The sequence below is a fragment of the Falco punctatus genome (assembly GCF_963210335.1).
Source record: "Falco punctatus genome assembly, chromosome: 10".
NCBI classification, from domain to species: Eukaryota; Metazoa; Chordata; class Aves; order Falconiformes; family Falconidae; genus Falco; species Falco punctatus.
Window position 1 is genome coordinate 37733379 of NC_137590.1, and position 16159 is coordinate 37749537.

The window sequence follows — 16159 nt, forward strand, 5'->3', positions numbered from 1 at the left end:
AGCTCACAAAAGTTCCCCTGGCACAATATGCTTTCTGCGGGAGCCCCTTAAAACAAGAATTTCAGGCCCCCATCCTCTTGGAAATGAATGCAACCTCCTTTTCCAAATTTAAAGAGAGAGGTCCCTGGGGAAAAACATCTTCTCTGTATTGCCAGCCTTGGGGACGAACTTCACCAACAGCTTTCTATCATAGCAATGCTTCTGATGTACTTTAACACCCCAAGGTCGGCAGATTGGCCATCTCCAGCTCTAGGATCAAAACATCACCCCTGCCTGCAGTAGTACCCAATCACACCCCTCGGGCAGGTAGGCAAAGGCCTGTGCTACACAAATACAGTCCACCTGAAACAGAGCTGCAAGAAACTGTGACTTACTTGTGTACAGGCTTATGGACATCGCTTCTCCTTCCGTCTGACCATCAGCCGCTACTGCAAATACTGTGAAACTGTACATCGTCCCAGGGAATAACTCAGTAATTTTAGCTGTGGTGACAGTGGACGTCAGGTTCTTATCAAAGGTACCATTTACAACCTCTATCCTGTACGTGTAGGAGCTGGAAGCAGTGGTGTTCACTGCCCATGTTAAGCTGACTTTCTCAGCACCAACATACTCCGCCTTGAGATCCTGGACTGGGCTGGGCTCTGTGAAAGGCAAGACAACAATCTGGCAAGACAGAGAAATAAAGAAAGAAGAGCCACAGCCACATTTCCTTATTCCATATAAAACGAACATTATTTGCAGCCAAGCAGCACTCCTACAGTACCAATGACCAGTTTCAGACATTCATGCTGGGGCATTTCTAGAAAAGCCACAGAAGTTCTGGGGGATATTCTCTTCAGTTAATTTCACATGCTAAAATTATTTGTTTCCACAGTGGGTTTCCAGACAGATGGAAATCAGGGAAGGAAGCAAAGTGCAGGGTAGTCTTGGTCTGTTAACTCAGAATTGTGCCTGTATGTGTTAATCTGACCCCTTCAGCCCAGAGTCACCTCAAGATCAGCATAAGGAAATGGGCTCCTTGAGCAGGTCCAAGAGCTGACCCACCCGGGGGGCTGTGTGTGCAAGGCTGGTTCGGCACCAACACCAGGCAGGCGAAACCCCCCCCAGGCAGCTTAGACAAGCTCATCTACTCAGCAGCAGCTCCAGCAGACGCTGCTTCCAATTGCTTTGCGGGGGAGTTGCCTGTTCCCTTTCTACCCTTGAGCTAGACACAAAAGAAAGGTCTTACCCTCCCATCCGTCCCTCTGATCTGGGGAAAAAGGTGCCATGGCACAAAGCCAACAAAAATGGCACCACACTGAGTGCGGCCCTAGGCACCGTCACAGCAATGGGAGCTCCAGTCCAGGGACTCCATCAAGAGCTCAAACCAATCTTCAGGAACGAAAAGCTTCTGTGATCTTGGCCACCACATTGCTGCACACTATGTCCTTTGATATGAGCTGTAATAACCTGCTCCCAGAAACATTGTAGGGGGCCTATTCAGCCCTCAAGTCTAGAAAACATCATGCTTTTGTGGCAGCCAGATCTCTACGTATTCTTGAGCAGACAAGCTGATGAAATAACTGCTTTACAGGCAACACGGGCACACACAGATACACATAAAATCACAGTTCTTTTCCGTTTTACCAAAGACCACTTGCATTCCTGTTCACAGGAGCGAAGCAACATCGCAATGATAAATAGTACGAAGTTGCACACCGAAGGTAAAAAAGCAGGACAATTCGGTACAAACTGAATGTTTACAGGCAATGGGGAGGCACTGCTTCCTTACTTGTGTACAGGCTTATGGACATCGCTTCTCCTTCCGTCTGACCATCAGCCACTACTGCAAATACTGTGAAATTGTACATCGTCCCAGGGAATAACTCAGTAATTTCAACTTCAGTGACATTGGATGACAGGCTCCTAACAGAGGTACCACTTACAACCTCTATCCTGTACGTGTAGGAGCTGGAAGCAGTGGTGTTCACTGCCCATGTTAAGCTGACTTTCTCAGCACTAACATACTCCGCCTTGAGATCCTGGACTGGGCTGGGCTCTGTGAAAGGCAAGACAACAATCTGTTACCCTGCAGCAACACCTGCTCACACACACGGACAGAGGGAACACAGCACACCGCCACCTCACCCTCTTCACATCACTCATTGCTCAGAGCGCAGGGGCACCCCAACAGCATCACCACATGCTCCCGGATGCTTCTGCATCAATGGGCAGCTAAGAGACACTGAAGAAAAGTCATTCTGGGTCATTCTGAGTGCACATCATCTCCCTTCGACACTCCAAAGGAGAAGCACAGGCCATCACTGACCAGCGCTCCCAGGGCTTCCCTTGGGAATCCAGAGGTGGTCAGGAAAGAGACAGACTAACTATTTCAGTCAGAGGGGCCCTACAAGGATCACCTAGGCCAGCTGCTTGATCACTTCAGAGCTGACCAAAAGTTAAAGCATATTATTGAGGCCATTGTCCAAAGGCCTCTTAAACACTGACAGGCTTGGGGCATCGACCACCACTCTAGGAAGCCTGTTCTGATGTTTCTTTACCGAGAGGGCGGTCAAATGCTTCCTACTGTCCAGTCTAAACCTCCCCTGCCACAGCTTTGGACCACTCCCACAAGTCCTGTCACCGGATCCCAGGGAGAAGAGCTCAGCATCTCCTTCTCTGGAAGCTGGGAGAGCAATGAGGTTGCCCCTCAGCCTCCTTTACTCCAAACTAGACAAGCCCAAAGTCCTTAGCGGCTGCTCATAGGACATGCCTTCAAGCCCTGTCACTGGCGTTGTTGCCCTCCTCTGGATGCCTTTCAAGGACCTTCACATCCTTCTGCAATGGCAGGGCCCAGAACTGCATGCTGTACTCAGTGAGGCCACACCAGCGCTGAATGCAGAGGGATAACCACCGCTTTTGACTGGCTGGTTCTACTGTGCTTGCTGCACCGCGGGGCACGGTTTGCCTCCTGGCTGCCAGGGCACACTGCTGGCTCATAGTGAGCCTGCTGCCAGCCAGCACCCCCAAGGCCCTCCCTGCAGCCAAGTTCTCCAGCCACTCCTCTCTCAGTTCATACTTGTGCCTGGCGTTACTCCGTCCCATGTGCAGAATCTGACATTTGGTCTTATTAAATTTCATCCCATTAATCATAGCCCAGTGCTCCAATCTACCTAGATGCCTCTGCAAGGACTCCTGTCCCTTAAGCAAGTCAACAGCACCTCCCAGTTTGGGAGCAACACCAGAAAATTTGCTAATGGTGTGTTCACCTCCTGCCTCCATGCAGCTGATAAATACGTTGAACAGGACTGGCCCTAGAACTGAGCCCCGAGGAACACCGCGGGAGACTGGTTGCCAGCCAGATGCAGCCCCATTCACTGCAACCCTTCGAGCTCTGCCACCCAGCCAGTTCTTCCCTCAGCACACCGTGAACCCAGCTCATCCCACAGTTGGACAACTTGTCCAGAAGGATGCTGTGAGGGACAGGACCAAAAGCCTTACTAAAATCCAGAAAAACTACATTACTGCCTTCATCCACTAGGTAGGTGACCTTATCATAGAAGGATATCAAATTAATTAAACAGGACTTCCGCTGTGTGAACCCATGCTGACTGTCCCCGATGATTGCATTATTCCTTAAATGCTTTCCAGCAGTATCTAGTATGATCTTCTCCATAATACTTCCAGAAACTGAGTTTACACTAACATAGTTCCATGGATCTTTCCTCATGCCCTTCTTGTAAACTGGAATAACAATGGCTAGCTTCCAGGCAGCAAGGTCCTCCCCAGACTCCCAAGACCTTTGGTAGATGATCCAAAAGGGGTCCTGCTGTTACATCCGCTAGCTCCTTCAGAACGCTGGGATGAATCCCATTGTGCCCCAGGGACTTGCGGACATTCAGCTGATACAGCTGGTCCCTTACGATTTCAGTGTCCACAAATGGAAAGTCACCGGTCCTGCACACGTGGTCCTCTAGCTCAGGGGACCAGCAAGCCAAGGTCTATCAGTATTATGAAAGACAGAGGCAAATAAAAAAAGCATTGAATGCCTCTGCTTTTCCTTCATCCTTATTACTAAGGTGACCATCTTCAGCAAGTATCAGTCCAATGTTTTATTTAGACCTCCTCTTGTCATTAACATACTTAAAAAAACCTTTCTTGTTGTCTGACACAACATCAGCCAGTTTCAACTCTAACTGAGCTTTGGCCTACATTCTTCTCCCTGCATATATGAACAACAGCTCTGTAGTATTTCCGAGAAGCCTGACCTCACTTCCAGAGATCAAACACTTCCTTTTACCTCCTGAGCTCCACGAGGAGTTCCCTGTTCAGCCAAGCTGGTCTTCTGCCTTGCTTGCTTGACATATGACACAGCAGAATTGCCTGTTCTTGTGCTTCTAAAAGGTGGTTAAAAAATCAGCAGTACTCGTGGACTGCTAAAAGCCCTCAAAAGAAGATCCCCATGGTAGTCTGGCTAAGTAGCTCCCTGAATAGCTCAAGGTTTGCTCTCTTGAAGCCCAGGGTAGCAAACCTGCTGTCCTCCCCCCCTTATTACACTGAAAATGTTAAACTCGACCATTTCACGATCATTATGGCCAAGACAGCCACCTAGCACCACACCTCCCACAAGTCCTTCGCTATTAACAAACAGCAAGTCTAGGAGGGAATCTCTCATAGTTGGCTCACTCAGTACTTGCGACAAGAAATTATCTCCCATATGAGGGGATATGAGGAGATCATGATGGAAGGGAAGGAAGTGGGTTTTGTTTCATTTCTTTTTAAAGCAGGGATGTGTTTCTTCCACACATTAAGACCCCATTTTTAGGAGACAGCTCAAATTAGGCTCCAGGATTATAACATCACATCTACACACAACATTTTTATATTTCAGCTGTCAGACAGGTAGGTAGAGCTCTGAGCTGCACAGTAGAACAGGGCTGCAAGAAACTGTGACTTACTTGTGTACAGGCTTATGGACATCGCTTCTCCTTCCGTCTGACCATCAGCCGCTACTGCAAATACTGTGAAATTGTACATCGTCCCAGGGAATAACTCAGTAATTTCAACTTCAGTGACATTGGATGACAGGCTCCTAACAGAGGTACCACTTACAACCTCTATCCTGTACGTGTAGGAGCTGGAAGCAGTGGTGTTCACTGCCCATGTTAAGCTGACTTTCTCAGCACCAACATACTCCGCCTTGAGATCCTGGACTGGGCTGGGCTCTGTGAAAGGCAAGACAACAATCTGTTACCCTGCAGCAACACCTGCTCACACACACGGACAGAGGGAACACAGCACACCGCCACCTCACCCTCTTCACATCACTCATTGCTCAGAGCGCAGGGGCACCCCAACAGCATCACCACATGCTCCCGGATGCTTCTGCATCAATGGGCAGCTAAGAGACACTGAAGAAAAGTCATTCTGGGTCATTCTGAGTGCACATCATCTCCCTTCGACACTCCAAAGGAGAAGCACAGGCCATCACTGACCACTGCTCCCAGGGCTTCCCTTGGGAATCCAGAGAGGCAGGTAGGAAAATGATGAGGATGGAGGTGAAAGCGGGGAAAGAAGGTAATTAAAAACAAAACAAAAACATCTGGGCTGTTTCCGCTGCACACTAACATCCCACCCCTTGCATACAGCCCAGATTAGGCTCCAGGACTAATATATCATGTCTACATAGAGTAGTACTGAATTATAATCCTCACATAGGTAGGTAGAGCCCTGAGGTGCACAAAAAAATTACAAACCACCAGAAACAGGGCTGCAAGAAACTGTGACTTACTTGTATACAGGCCTATTGACAGTCCTTCTCCTTCTGTCTCATCATCATTCACTACTGCAATTACTGTGAAATTATAGAACGTCCCAGGCATTAACTGGGTAATATTAGTTGTGGTGACAGTGGATGTCAGGTTCCTAATAGAAGTACCATTTACAACCTCTATCCTGTAGGTGTAGGAGTTCGAAGCAGTGTCATTTACTTCCCATGTTAAGCTAATGTAAGTCATACCAACATATTCTGCTTTGATATCAAGAACAGGGACGGGCTCTGTGAAAGGCAAGAGAAGAAAAAAAATAATCTTTTCACCTGCAAGAATATTTGTTGACAAACACAAAGCACTCTTCTCCCCACCCTACCCAAATAACAGGTCTCTGTAAAACAGTAATCAGTCTGGGAAAATGATCAAGCCACCCTTACATGTTGGACGCACTTCAAGGATCACTTCATCTCAAGGAGTAAAACTGTCTGGGTGCAGCAGTGACTACCTTCCTATCTGCCTCAGCGGTCAACTTCACACAGGGAGCTGAGAAAGACTTGAAACACACAACTTGCTGTTATGTTTCCTAATCTGACTATTCCAAAGGGAAAAGCCTTTCTAGCTGCAAAAATCACACACCTGTCCTCCAGACAGATGATACAGCACCCTCCATACCAGGGTACTCCAGCTGTGGTCTGTTATGCATGTATTCCAAATCTGTATGTCAGAGTATGTTTGAACTGTTGCAGCTGTAACCTAAAAAGCTAACATAAGGAGAGAAGGAAGCCCAAACCTAACAGTGATAAAACTATTTCAAGGCTACACACTAATCACAGCATTAAATTGCACTCCCAGTCAGCTGTGCAGATACAATTCTTTGGCTCATTCTCTACTCCAGTAAAGGAGCTGGATCTGCACCCCTGCAAGGCTCTTTGCACTCTGGGCTGGAGTTCAGGCTTAAAATGCTAATGCAGTATAAAAGCACATCTAAAAACACCTTGAAAATTCACATGCCAGTCACATTCCAAGTGACTTACGTGTTACATTGTTCCGATCACTTATTGCTCTGTTGGATAGTGACATATCCCTGGTGGATCTTCCACCTCCGTAGGCTTTGTTCCCACTTGTAGAGTTTACTGATAAATTGTCATTACTACTGGTTCCTGTTTCTGCAGTTACATTTCTTGAGCTGCAATCCTCAGTGCCTGAAAGAAAGAATAAAAAGCACTAAGTATCATTACAAAACTTCGGGTTTCCCACTGGCAAAAGCATGGTCATTTTTACAGATACCATGCACAGACCCACTCACTTCTGTTTTCCCAGTTGTTCTCCTACAGATATTTCACTGCACATGCCCTGGTTTTACCACGTTTAACTCTTCTGAGATTATTTGAATTAGATTAAGAGATTGCCACATTGTTTTGGTCATATACTGACTCTGCTCATGGCTTGAATGAAAGCTACCATGATCTGATCTTTTTTTCTGTGCAGTTTTGCTTGAAAGGAATTGAACAAACTTGCATCCACATTCAGGGTGTGTATTTTCCTCATATATTATCAGAAACTAGCTGCTTTATTTAACCTGGCATACCAATTTTGTCTCTTCCCCTCAGTGTATGAGCAAAAATTCTCATACCCTTGCAATGCGTTCCCCCAAGTAAGGAAGAGACATGGTATACCTACGAAAACAACTTCAGGTTGATGCAGCACAGCCCAGAGTATGCAGAGAGTTGATTCTGAAATTTAAAAGCTAACTCACTCAAGTCTGACATTTGATATTAAGGTAGAACTCATCTGCAAGTACTTTTGGAAATTTCTGCCACATGAAAATCTGCCATCTTAGCAAGTACAGCAGTTGCTCTCCTCACTTCAGAAAATCGTCAAGGCATCAACTTTGGGTGTCTTTTTTTGTTTTGGGGTTTGTTTGTTTTGTAATGCCTTTAAGTATATTTTCTATCTTTCTAAGCACATTAAATCCATACTAGATTTTACCAGAACTCTTTGCAAACTGAAAAGCAAAGGGATTAAAGTACACACTCGTATCTTTAAAAATCCTTAAATGCATTGCACGAAATGTCACACATTTTTGAATACTATTTCTAAAAATTCTTTTCAGGAAGTTTTTTTTTAATACTTAGCTGATACAGCTGTATCTTTCTTAAATTAAAAGAAATAAGAGGTATATGAAAAAAAAGTAAAAATTGAGAAACAGAATGATACTTACAGGCAATTGTACATCTGACCTGGAAAACAAAAATAGCCATAGAGATTAAAAATTCAAAACTACCAGAAGTTCAAATAAAATAAGGACTGGTTTAATTAACACATGACAGGGGAGGTGGGGAGAAATCAGTTTAAGATCAAGACTTTTCAACCTGCAAAAGAAATACCTAAAAATCTACTGACATAAAAATAAAACCAAAATTATACCAAACTACTAGATAAGAAACCCAAACATGCCGGTAAAATGTCAGTTTCAATGTTGGGTTTGTTTTTGTTTTTTTTAACTGGTTTATTTTGTTACAAAACCAGCTTGCATAACATGTTCTGATTATTTTGCACATATAAACCCCGTAAGATCTTAGTCAAAGGATAATTTAGCACCTTCGACACCACCCCACAAAAAATGGCAGATGCCAATTAGGTCTTTTTTATTCATAAGATTTTTCCTTTCATCCTATAGCTATATAAACTTTCTTCTCACAAAAGAATATTTTGCATTTTCTGAAACAAACCCATTGTAGTCAAAGTTCAAAACACTTAGTATGTGTTCTGAAATCTAGTTTATATGTATGTGCATCCATAAAGCACCCACAGTAGCCATTTAACTGCAGCCCAAAATGACTTTGCTAGTAATACTGACAAGCACAGCAGAATTTTGCTTTGAAAATGTTTTTTAGTATTTCAACTTCATGCTTTTACTTCTGAATAAGCCATTTCCCTTCCTGTTAGCGTGTAAATTGGCTTATAAATTGTCATCTTCATCTCCCTCGGGTGGCAGCACAAAATGCTCCCAAATGAGTGTAGTACAAGCCCCAGACTGAGGTCTGCAGGTTCCCGAGAGGAAAAAAGTGATTTCCCAGGACTCCTGTAGCCAGCTGATACCGACCAACTGCAGCAGCCACTTCGGTAGTGTAACAGATGTACCGCTCCAGCAATTGTATCAAGGCTTAAATACAGCTGTTCACCATGCAAAGCTACACCTGACCAGGCAAAAACGAGCATACAGAGAGAGACAGGCGTCCAAAGGACACACAGATCCCCTGTGTCGTGCTGGAGATCCGCAGGTTGCAGTGCCTTGTGCCAGGGAGGCTCGCGGGCATGGGAGGTTTCTGCCCACGCTCCGCTGTGTCGGGTTTTGGCATCGCAGTGGGTGCAGGTGGAGGCAGCCCCCAGCCCCAGCAGCTCCAACATCACCTGCAGAAGGGCTGGTCTTCTAGCTGGACCTTATACTGTGTATCGCTCCTAGGAAAACCAGTTTAGCTTTATGTCAAATGGTGTGCTACCCACACAAAGCATCACTCCTTCTAACTGCAGAGGTTGACACATTTATCTAAAGCACTTGAAACTGTCTCGTTTCCTTTTTCCACCCTGTTTTCTTAGGCAGTTTCTTAGCTGTTTCTGCAATCCCATCAGCTAACTCAAAATAAGCAGCTATATCACTTCTATATATCACACTAATGCAATGCAAAGCTTCAATCCCAAATCACTTGCCTCGCAGCTCTCATGTTGCTGAGGCCACAAGCAGCTCCATCAGCAGTAGCTCCCTGCATCACAGTCATGGGCCCAAGCAGATGCACCCTCAAAAAGTAGTCAGGAGATACTGTTAAATCTTGTCCTCTGTACGAGTATGAGACTACAAAAAGCACTCTCCACAAAGATGAGGCAGGACAGCAGTCCAGAAGCAACATCTGAAGCAATGTCTCCAGCTTTACAGTAAGGAGAAACGCAGCAGAAGCAAGCTTCACGTGGAGACAACACACACTCGCCCCCCTCCAGCCTCTTGGTGCCACAGGAAGAAGTTTGGGCACACTTCCTAGGGAAAAGAGCATTTACAAGCGTCAAAGAACTAACGCCTGGTCTTCTCTAGCACAGTCCTACTGACAACTCAGCACACCAAGGACATTACTTGGGACGCAGATGTCCTACGTACAAGTGCGAGGCTCCTCCTCAACCTTTCTGAATATTCGAGAGCTCAGCCAAACTGCAAGGTTATTAGAAAGCAAGGAAACATTCATCTGCACTCAGGTCAAGAGCCTTTCTGTATTCTTGCACAAGGTGGCCAAGGAAGAAGAGACTACAAAGGAAAAGCCACTCACTCTTAAGGCAGGAAAACACTGTGCAGCACTCAGAGAAGTACTAAGCAATGTGGAAACAGCCACTGAATGATGAGCAAGAGGTGAGATTCACTGAAAAGCAGGGCAATCTAAAAGCAAAGCCAGAAAGATACTATGTTTACTAAGAAAGGGAAATCACAAAATGGAGAAAACAACAACAAGAAACACCACAGGACTGAGTAAGTTACCGTGATTTCTGCAGCCCTCTACAGACAAACAGCAAAAGCCTGACATCATTCACAACCAGGCCTTCAGTTACTTTCTCATCTGCCTGAAGATGATTAAGTTTCTCATCTCCCTCTCCCCATATTTTGGGTTCAGGGACACAGCATCCTTCCTGAGCAACAAAAACAGACATCACATGACTGAGAAACAGGTATGCCACTACCAAGCCCCCTGCACCCCTGCTTCTCACCTCCCCATTTCTTCCCTGCTAGCTCACCACAAGAAGCATGTCGATTCCTGTTTTACCCCCTGCCACAGCCATCTGATTCAACGGCAAATTATGATCAAGCTGCTAGAAACTTGGTTGTAATGTCATGCCTGGGTTTCATTAATGATGGCCAAACAGCAACAGGAAAGTTATGCTACAGCTCCTGTCACATGGCACACAAACAGCTTCCCATCACTTTACTTGCTTTTGTGTATCACATACTTTGGCAATACCCCCTCACAATACCCCTCTGACTTTCCAGAACCCTATTGTGCAAACCAAATTCAAAAAAAGCACATCCCGTTGGCAGCAGGCAGGCCTCCTTCTGAAACCCAAAACTGTGCAAAACAAATGATCCCATTCCCGAGCATCAGCCTGCTTGACTCAGTCATTCCGTGCCATATTTTTCAACATAAGCCATATAAACGGAACTGTTCTGCAGCCTTATGTTTTTACTGAATGAGATGCTATTTATACAAAACATTTGTTTATTATTTCAGAGGATATTTGTGCTGAACACCTGATTCTCCTTGTGTTTGCATCTAATATATCAGGAGCCCTGCCATCTCTACTTTTTCATTCTATGTCACAAATCCACATGATTCATGTATAGAGTTGGGTATTTTTTTCAACAAAAAACTGGAACTTGGGGTAAGTGTGGAACATCCCTCCCCAAGAAAATAAAAGCCAGCACAGTGCTGAACACTGAACATTTCAACTGAACAGGAGATGTGTGTACACATACTCATTCCTGTTATTGGCTATGGCAAATTAATTTTTTCCACGTGTCACACAGCCATGATCAAAGGCTGCACATCCCAGAGGAGCTGAATAATCCATCTGCGCTCGCGCAAGGTCTGTCCTGCGCTCCTTATGTGTGCAGTTTTTTATTGACCAGGAGTTGGTGGTATGTAATAGATGCAGGATTCACCTCCATCCTCCTCAGCTATCCAGTTGGTCACCTAACTGAGGAATTATTATTCATAGTCTCACAGATAATCTTATTGAGGAAGAAATAAGATGTGTCGCAGGAAAACATCTTCAAAAATATTAAGTGACTGAGAAGCCCAAGTTCCACAAATATCTGGTAAGACTTAGACTAATACTATGATATTCTCAGGAGCAGGATTTAAAACATACCTGCTCTACACATGCATTGGGGGAAGCATAGAAGCTGGTCAGCAGTGGAGAAGACAGCAGTGCCTCCCCTCCTGCTGGCCACAAGACTTCAGATCAGCTTGGCTCTGCTGCTGAACTGCACCCTCAAATGAAGTTAGGTTTCGGGGGGAAAGCCCTTGTCACCAGCAGCCCATCTGCCTGGGGTGCTCCAGTTTCCAAGACAAACAATGTGGTTTGGGTCATGTAAACACAAGGTTAAGCAGCTGGCTGAACAGTCACAGTGAGCAAACCAAAAAATGCTAAGTAAAAAAAAAACCCTTAGCCACAAATTCTTTTTGAGAACACTGCCTGAGGCCCTGCTTACTAGTATTTTTTGTGCTCACCAGTGTGTGCCTTATGACTCAGATGCAAAAATCCAGGAAACTAATCACAACCCTTCTCAAAGCTAACAGTGTTTCACATGTGTACCTTCAGATCTTCTCTCCTCCACCTACCCATCCTCTTGGGTTTGGAGGAGCTCCACAAAAATACTGCCAAGCTATCACAGTGGTCTCCAAATTCTTTCTCAACACCCTTTCACGAAAACAGCAGCATAGTTTACTGCTCCAGTAACCCTGGTCTCACTTCCTTTTTTCTTCCTGCTGGCGCACCTACCATTAGCCACCCCACATCCATTAGCCATCCCACATCCATAACTGTGGGCTTTCGAGCAAGCCACCACAGTGCAATCACCACCACGGTTTTAAGACTCCAGGCTTCACTTCGGTGATGTTATCAGTCATCACGCTCAGCCAACAAACATTAACTAGTGAAGATGCAGTAACTCAGCCACTCACAGACTGCTCTGCCACCTCTCGTATTTCATACTTCTTCAGAAAGCATTCCCACAGAAAGGTTTTATACAAGGTCAGTGAAGTGAAAATTAAACCCTGGCATGCCATTGGGAAGCCCCACGATAATGGAAGTGGGATTGCTCAGATACTGCACATGCAGACCGATACAGCTTTCCAGTACTTGCTGATTTTCTAGGATTTGTAAGGCTCTGACTGCTATTCCAGCTGGGACATCTTCCCACTTCATTGGAGTGTAAAGTTTAAACCAATAGGGAGCGACACCTTCCTGCAGGAGACAACAGTCTCAGAGACAGGATGAAGTTCGGAAAGACGTAATGTTTCTGTCTCTTGCAACCAGTCTCAAGGCTGTTTCACCCCATTCATTTCAATATTATGTCCAAACTAATGAAGTCTGTAGGCTTACCACACCAGGCAAGAAAAATGAGATCACCTGAACTGGGGCATAAAACTATGTGCCTAAACATGTATGAACCTAGTTCAAGTTAACATGCCTTACTTTGGCAATTTCTGGGGTTTAGAGTGAAAAAAAACCCCAAACAATACTTGGAAATGAGCTAAAATAAACTTGTGTAATATTTTGCCCTATTTCTAATTTCTTCCTAAAATGTCTTAAGTCTTCAACTGCAAAGCATTTCTCTGCATTTGAGCTGACAACTTCTAAGCACAAATTGTTACACTGTTATACTATTGTAAAATGCATAAAAATTCATATGCAATTCATATGTCAAGCCAAGAAAAGCAAGTGTTTTCCCCTGTACTTAATGTACAGAAAGAAAAAAAGACAATGTAGATTAAGCCTGTGTGCTGCAGATTCACTCCAAGCTACCCTAACAATTCAGTTACCAATTTCAGCAGCATTTGTGAATACTTGGTCCTCCTGTATCAGGTCCTTACTAAGGAGGAAACAGTCAACAGGTGGCTAAGTCAGAAGCTAACATTTAATTTTGTTAGATAGTTTCAATTAAAATTGATTAGTTTCTGGATGCGGTGCTAGGGTTTGGGCGTTTGTGGGCTTTTTCCTTTTCCAGTGTATATTTACTGTGCCAAATTCATTTTAACTGTAACCCACAACAGTTTCTTTGATTCAGATTAACACTAGATGATCTCAATAATACGACACATTCACTTCCAATGAAAAACTGAAAACACACTGTGGCAAGTGTCATCTCCACATATCTTCCCTCTGGTATCTTAAGCAGGCACTCACAGCCCATCCAGAAAACACCATTTCACAGAAAGTTTGGTTTAAGTGAGTTTCTCCTGGGGGAGGAAAAAAAAAAAGCTCTAATACTAGCAGCAGTGCACCAAGTTTTTGCAACATTTTTGGAGGCCTCTCTTCTTTTAACACTAAATGAGCAGCTCTGCTAATGAGACTGCATGAGACCAGAGAGATGGACATCCAGAAGAAAGAAACATTAGTTCATGTTCGTTATTAATTGGATAGGGCTGGACCCTCACAGGACACCGTGTTGTATTAGGAAGCTATGCAAAGTTCTAAAGCAGTCGACAGCCATACAAACTATGCACAGGCTATTTTGAGCTGTTATGCAGTTACGTGAAAGAGGAGAGACTATTTCCACTTTGCATGTATTAATCTTTTACCCCTGACATTTCTAAATTTTGCCTTCCCTGAAGCAAGCTTTTCTCCAAAGACAGACCAAATATCATTTTTTCCACTGGCTTTCACAAAAACAGATGAGGAGATTCTGGTTTGTGCAGAAACTGCAGTGAACTAAAAATGTTGTGAAAGACAAAGCCTTGCAGGAAAGCCAAGATGAGACACCAAATGAAGATTTGTGGTGAAACATACTGGAGAAAGTTCTTTGTTCCTGTCCTGATTTCTCTCCAAATTTTACCTCTATCTGCTTCTCAGATGGCCAGGAATCAGGCCATCAGGAATCAGGTGTGAGGAATCTTCTGGGCAACGGCAACGTATCCAAAGTAAACAGAAAAATATAGAATGGATCTCATCTGAACTGTACCTGTTAGATCTGTTTCCCCTTCCTCAGTCCTACCTTCAAGAAAAGGTTTCTCGCGTAAGTTATCCTGCAGTTTGGTACAAGGAAGCAGTTCACCTACCTGTGCATATATAAAACAAACAAGCAACAGAAATACCTAAAAACGAGCAGCACAGATTTTGGTAGGAACAGGCTGACAATAGGCCCAGACACCAAACACAGCTGCATTGCAACTGACAGCACTCTCACCACCGACCCCAGAAGCACCATTAAGACTTCTTTCCTATGGCTTCCAGGTCAACCATCAGCTTAAAACTTTCCGTGCAACCCAGTGACTGCTGTCTGTTTCCCCCAAACCTGCAGGTTCTGATGAACTACAGGCAGAAGGTGTTGCAAACCACCTCACAGCTCAGTAGCATCCCCCCCAACATCCTGCAGTCTTTCAACTGAGAAAACAACAACAAAATTTCATTCCAGAGAAAGGCTGAGAAGTTTCAACAAGTTTAAACTATTCGCATAACCCAGTAAGCCCTACATGTAATGTCTCTTCAGAAACGATCTTGCTGAAGGAGTTTACAAAGATAACTGTTTATTTGACAACAGCAGTGAGTAATATAAATTATATATATATAATATATATAAAAATATAAAGAATAAAAAATAAAACAACTACCTACTGAAACACAAACTGTTACCCTACTTGAGCTGCACATCATACCAGTGTCGGTGGAACTGCAGCTGGGTGTGCAATGAGCAATGCCTGAATCAAAAAACCTCCTCTTTTAATAGGAATTTTCAGTTAACAGTACCAGTCATTTTCTTTCAAAACTAGGAAAAGCGTCAACCTCTATTTTATGTGAACAAGGCGCATTCCTGCATGTAGCCTAACAGCACAATTTTTTCACTCTGAATCATTACTCAGGCACACCCTGGAAGGAGGAGGATACAATGAAAAAAAGAAGGGAAAAATTAAAAAAGAAAGAAAGAGGAAAAAAAAAAAAAAAAAGACTCCTGTGGCAATGACACAATGCTAACTGTCCCCAGGTCAGCAGGGCTGGCCACTCGGGAAACGTGGAAAACACACAGCAGAGCCAGCAGCCACGCTGCCCTGCTGCACAGCCATGGAAATGAGGGGTGCTCCCTGGCAGGGGCCCGATTTCAGATCTGCTTTGCTGACAGCAACTGAGACGCTCAAGTTTCTCTCTTACGACAAGTAGATTTCACTCTCCAGAGCCAGCCACTTTAGAGCCTGCACAGTCGTTGCTCAAGAAAGTGTTAAAAGACACTTTACAAGGAAACAACATTGAGCTGGATTTGGTTTGAGAGTTTTCCAAGTAAAACTTGCTGTAAAGGGATTTTAAAACTCACAAAAACTCAAATATATCATCAAGAAAGATGATTTATATTGAAAATAAAGATCAAATTTTTGATCTTTCAAGCCTTGTCTGGCGTGTGAAATCAGCTCGCTCACACAGAACTCAAAACTCTCTTGCTAGACAGAAACCCCTTCTTTTGTGGCAGCCTTGATGCTGGCCACATGAAGGGCTTGTTGTTTCCTGCCCTTACTTCTATACTTTCTTCAGACAGTTTATCTTTTTGCCCTTACCAGGATCCTGAAAGGCTCCTAATTTAAAAAAGCAATGAGGCGTGCAGCTGGCAGAAACCAGCCCGTGACCACTGCCCCACATCCAGACCTCTCAGGCTAACTTTC

General features: G+C 44.3%; 1 protein-coding gene across 3 annotated transcripts in view; it reads right to left on the minus strand.

The window, feature by feature from the left end:
• The window catches only part of PTPRJ (protein tyrosine phosphatase receptor type J), an 84658-nt gene that overhangs the window by 18865 nt on the left and 49634 nt on the right, over positions 1 to 16159 (minus strand). For all 3 annotated transcript variants that reach the window (XM_080405772.1, XM_080405771.1, XM_080405773.1), the window contains exons 2-7: positions 7972 to 7990; positions 6785 to 6952; positions 5771 to 6037; positions 4938 to 5204; positions 1772 to 2038; positions 375 to 641 (exon numbers count right to left, since the gene is read on the minus strand). In XM_080405772.1, the coding sequence (XP_080261898.1) occupies positions 375 to 641; positions 1772 to 2038; positions 4938 to 5204; positions 5771 to 6037; positions 6785 to 6952; positions 7972 to 7990 (1255 nt within the window). The remainder of the gene's footprint in view (positions 1 to 374; positions 642 to 1771; positions 2039 to 4937; positions 5205 to 5770; positions 6038 to 6784; positions 6953 to 7971; positions 7991 to 16159) is intronic.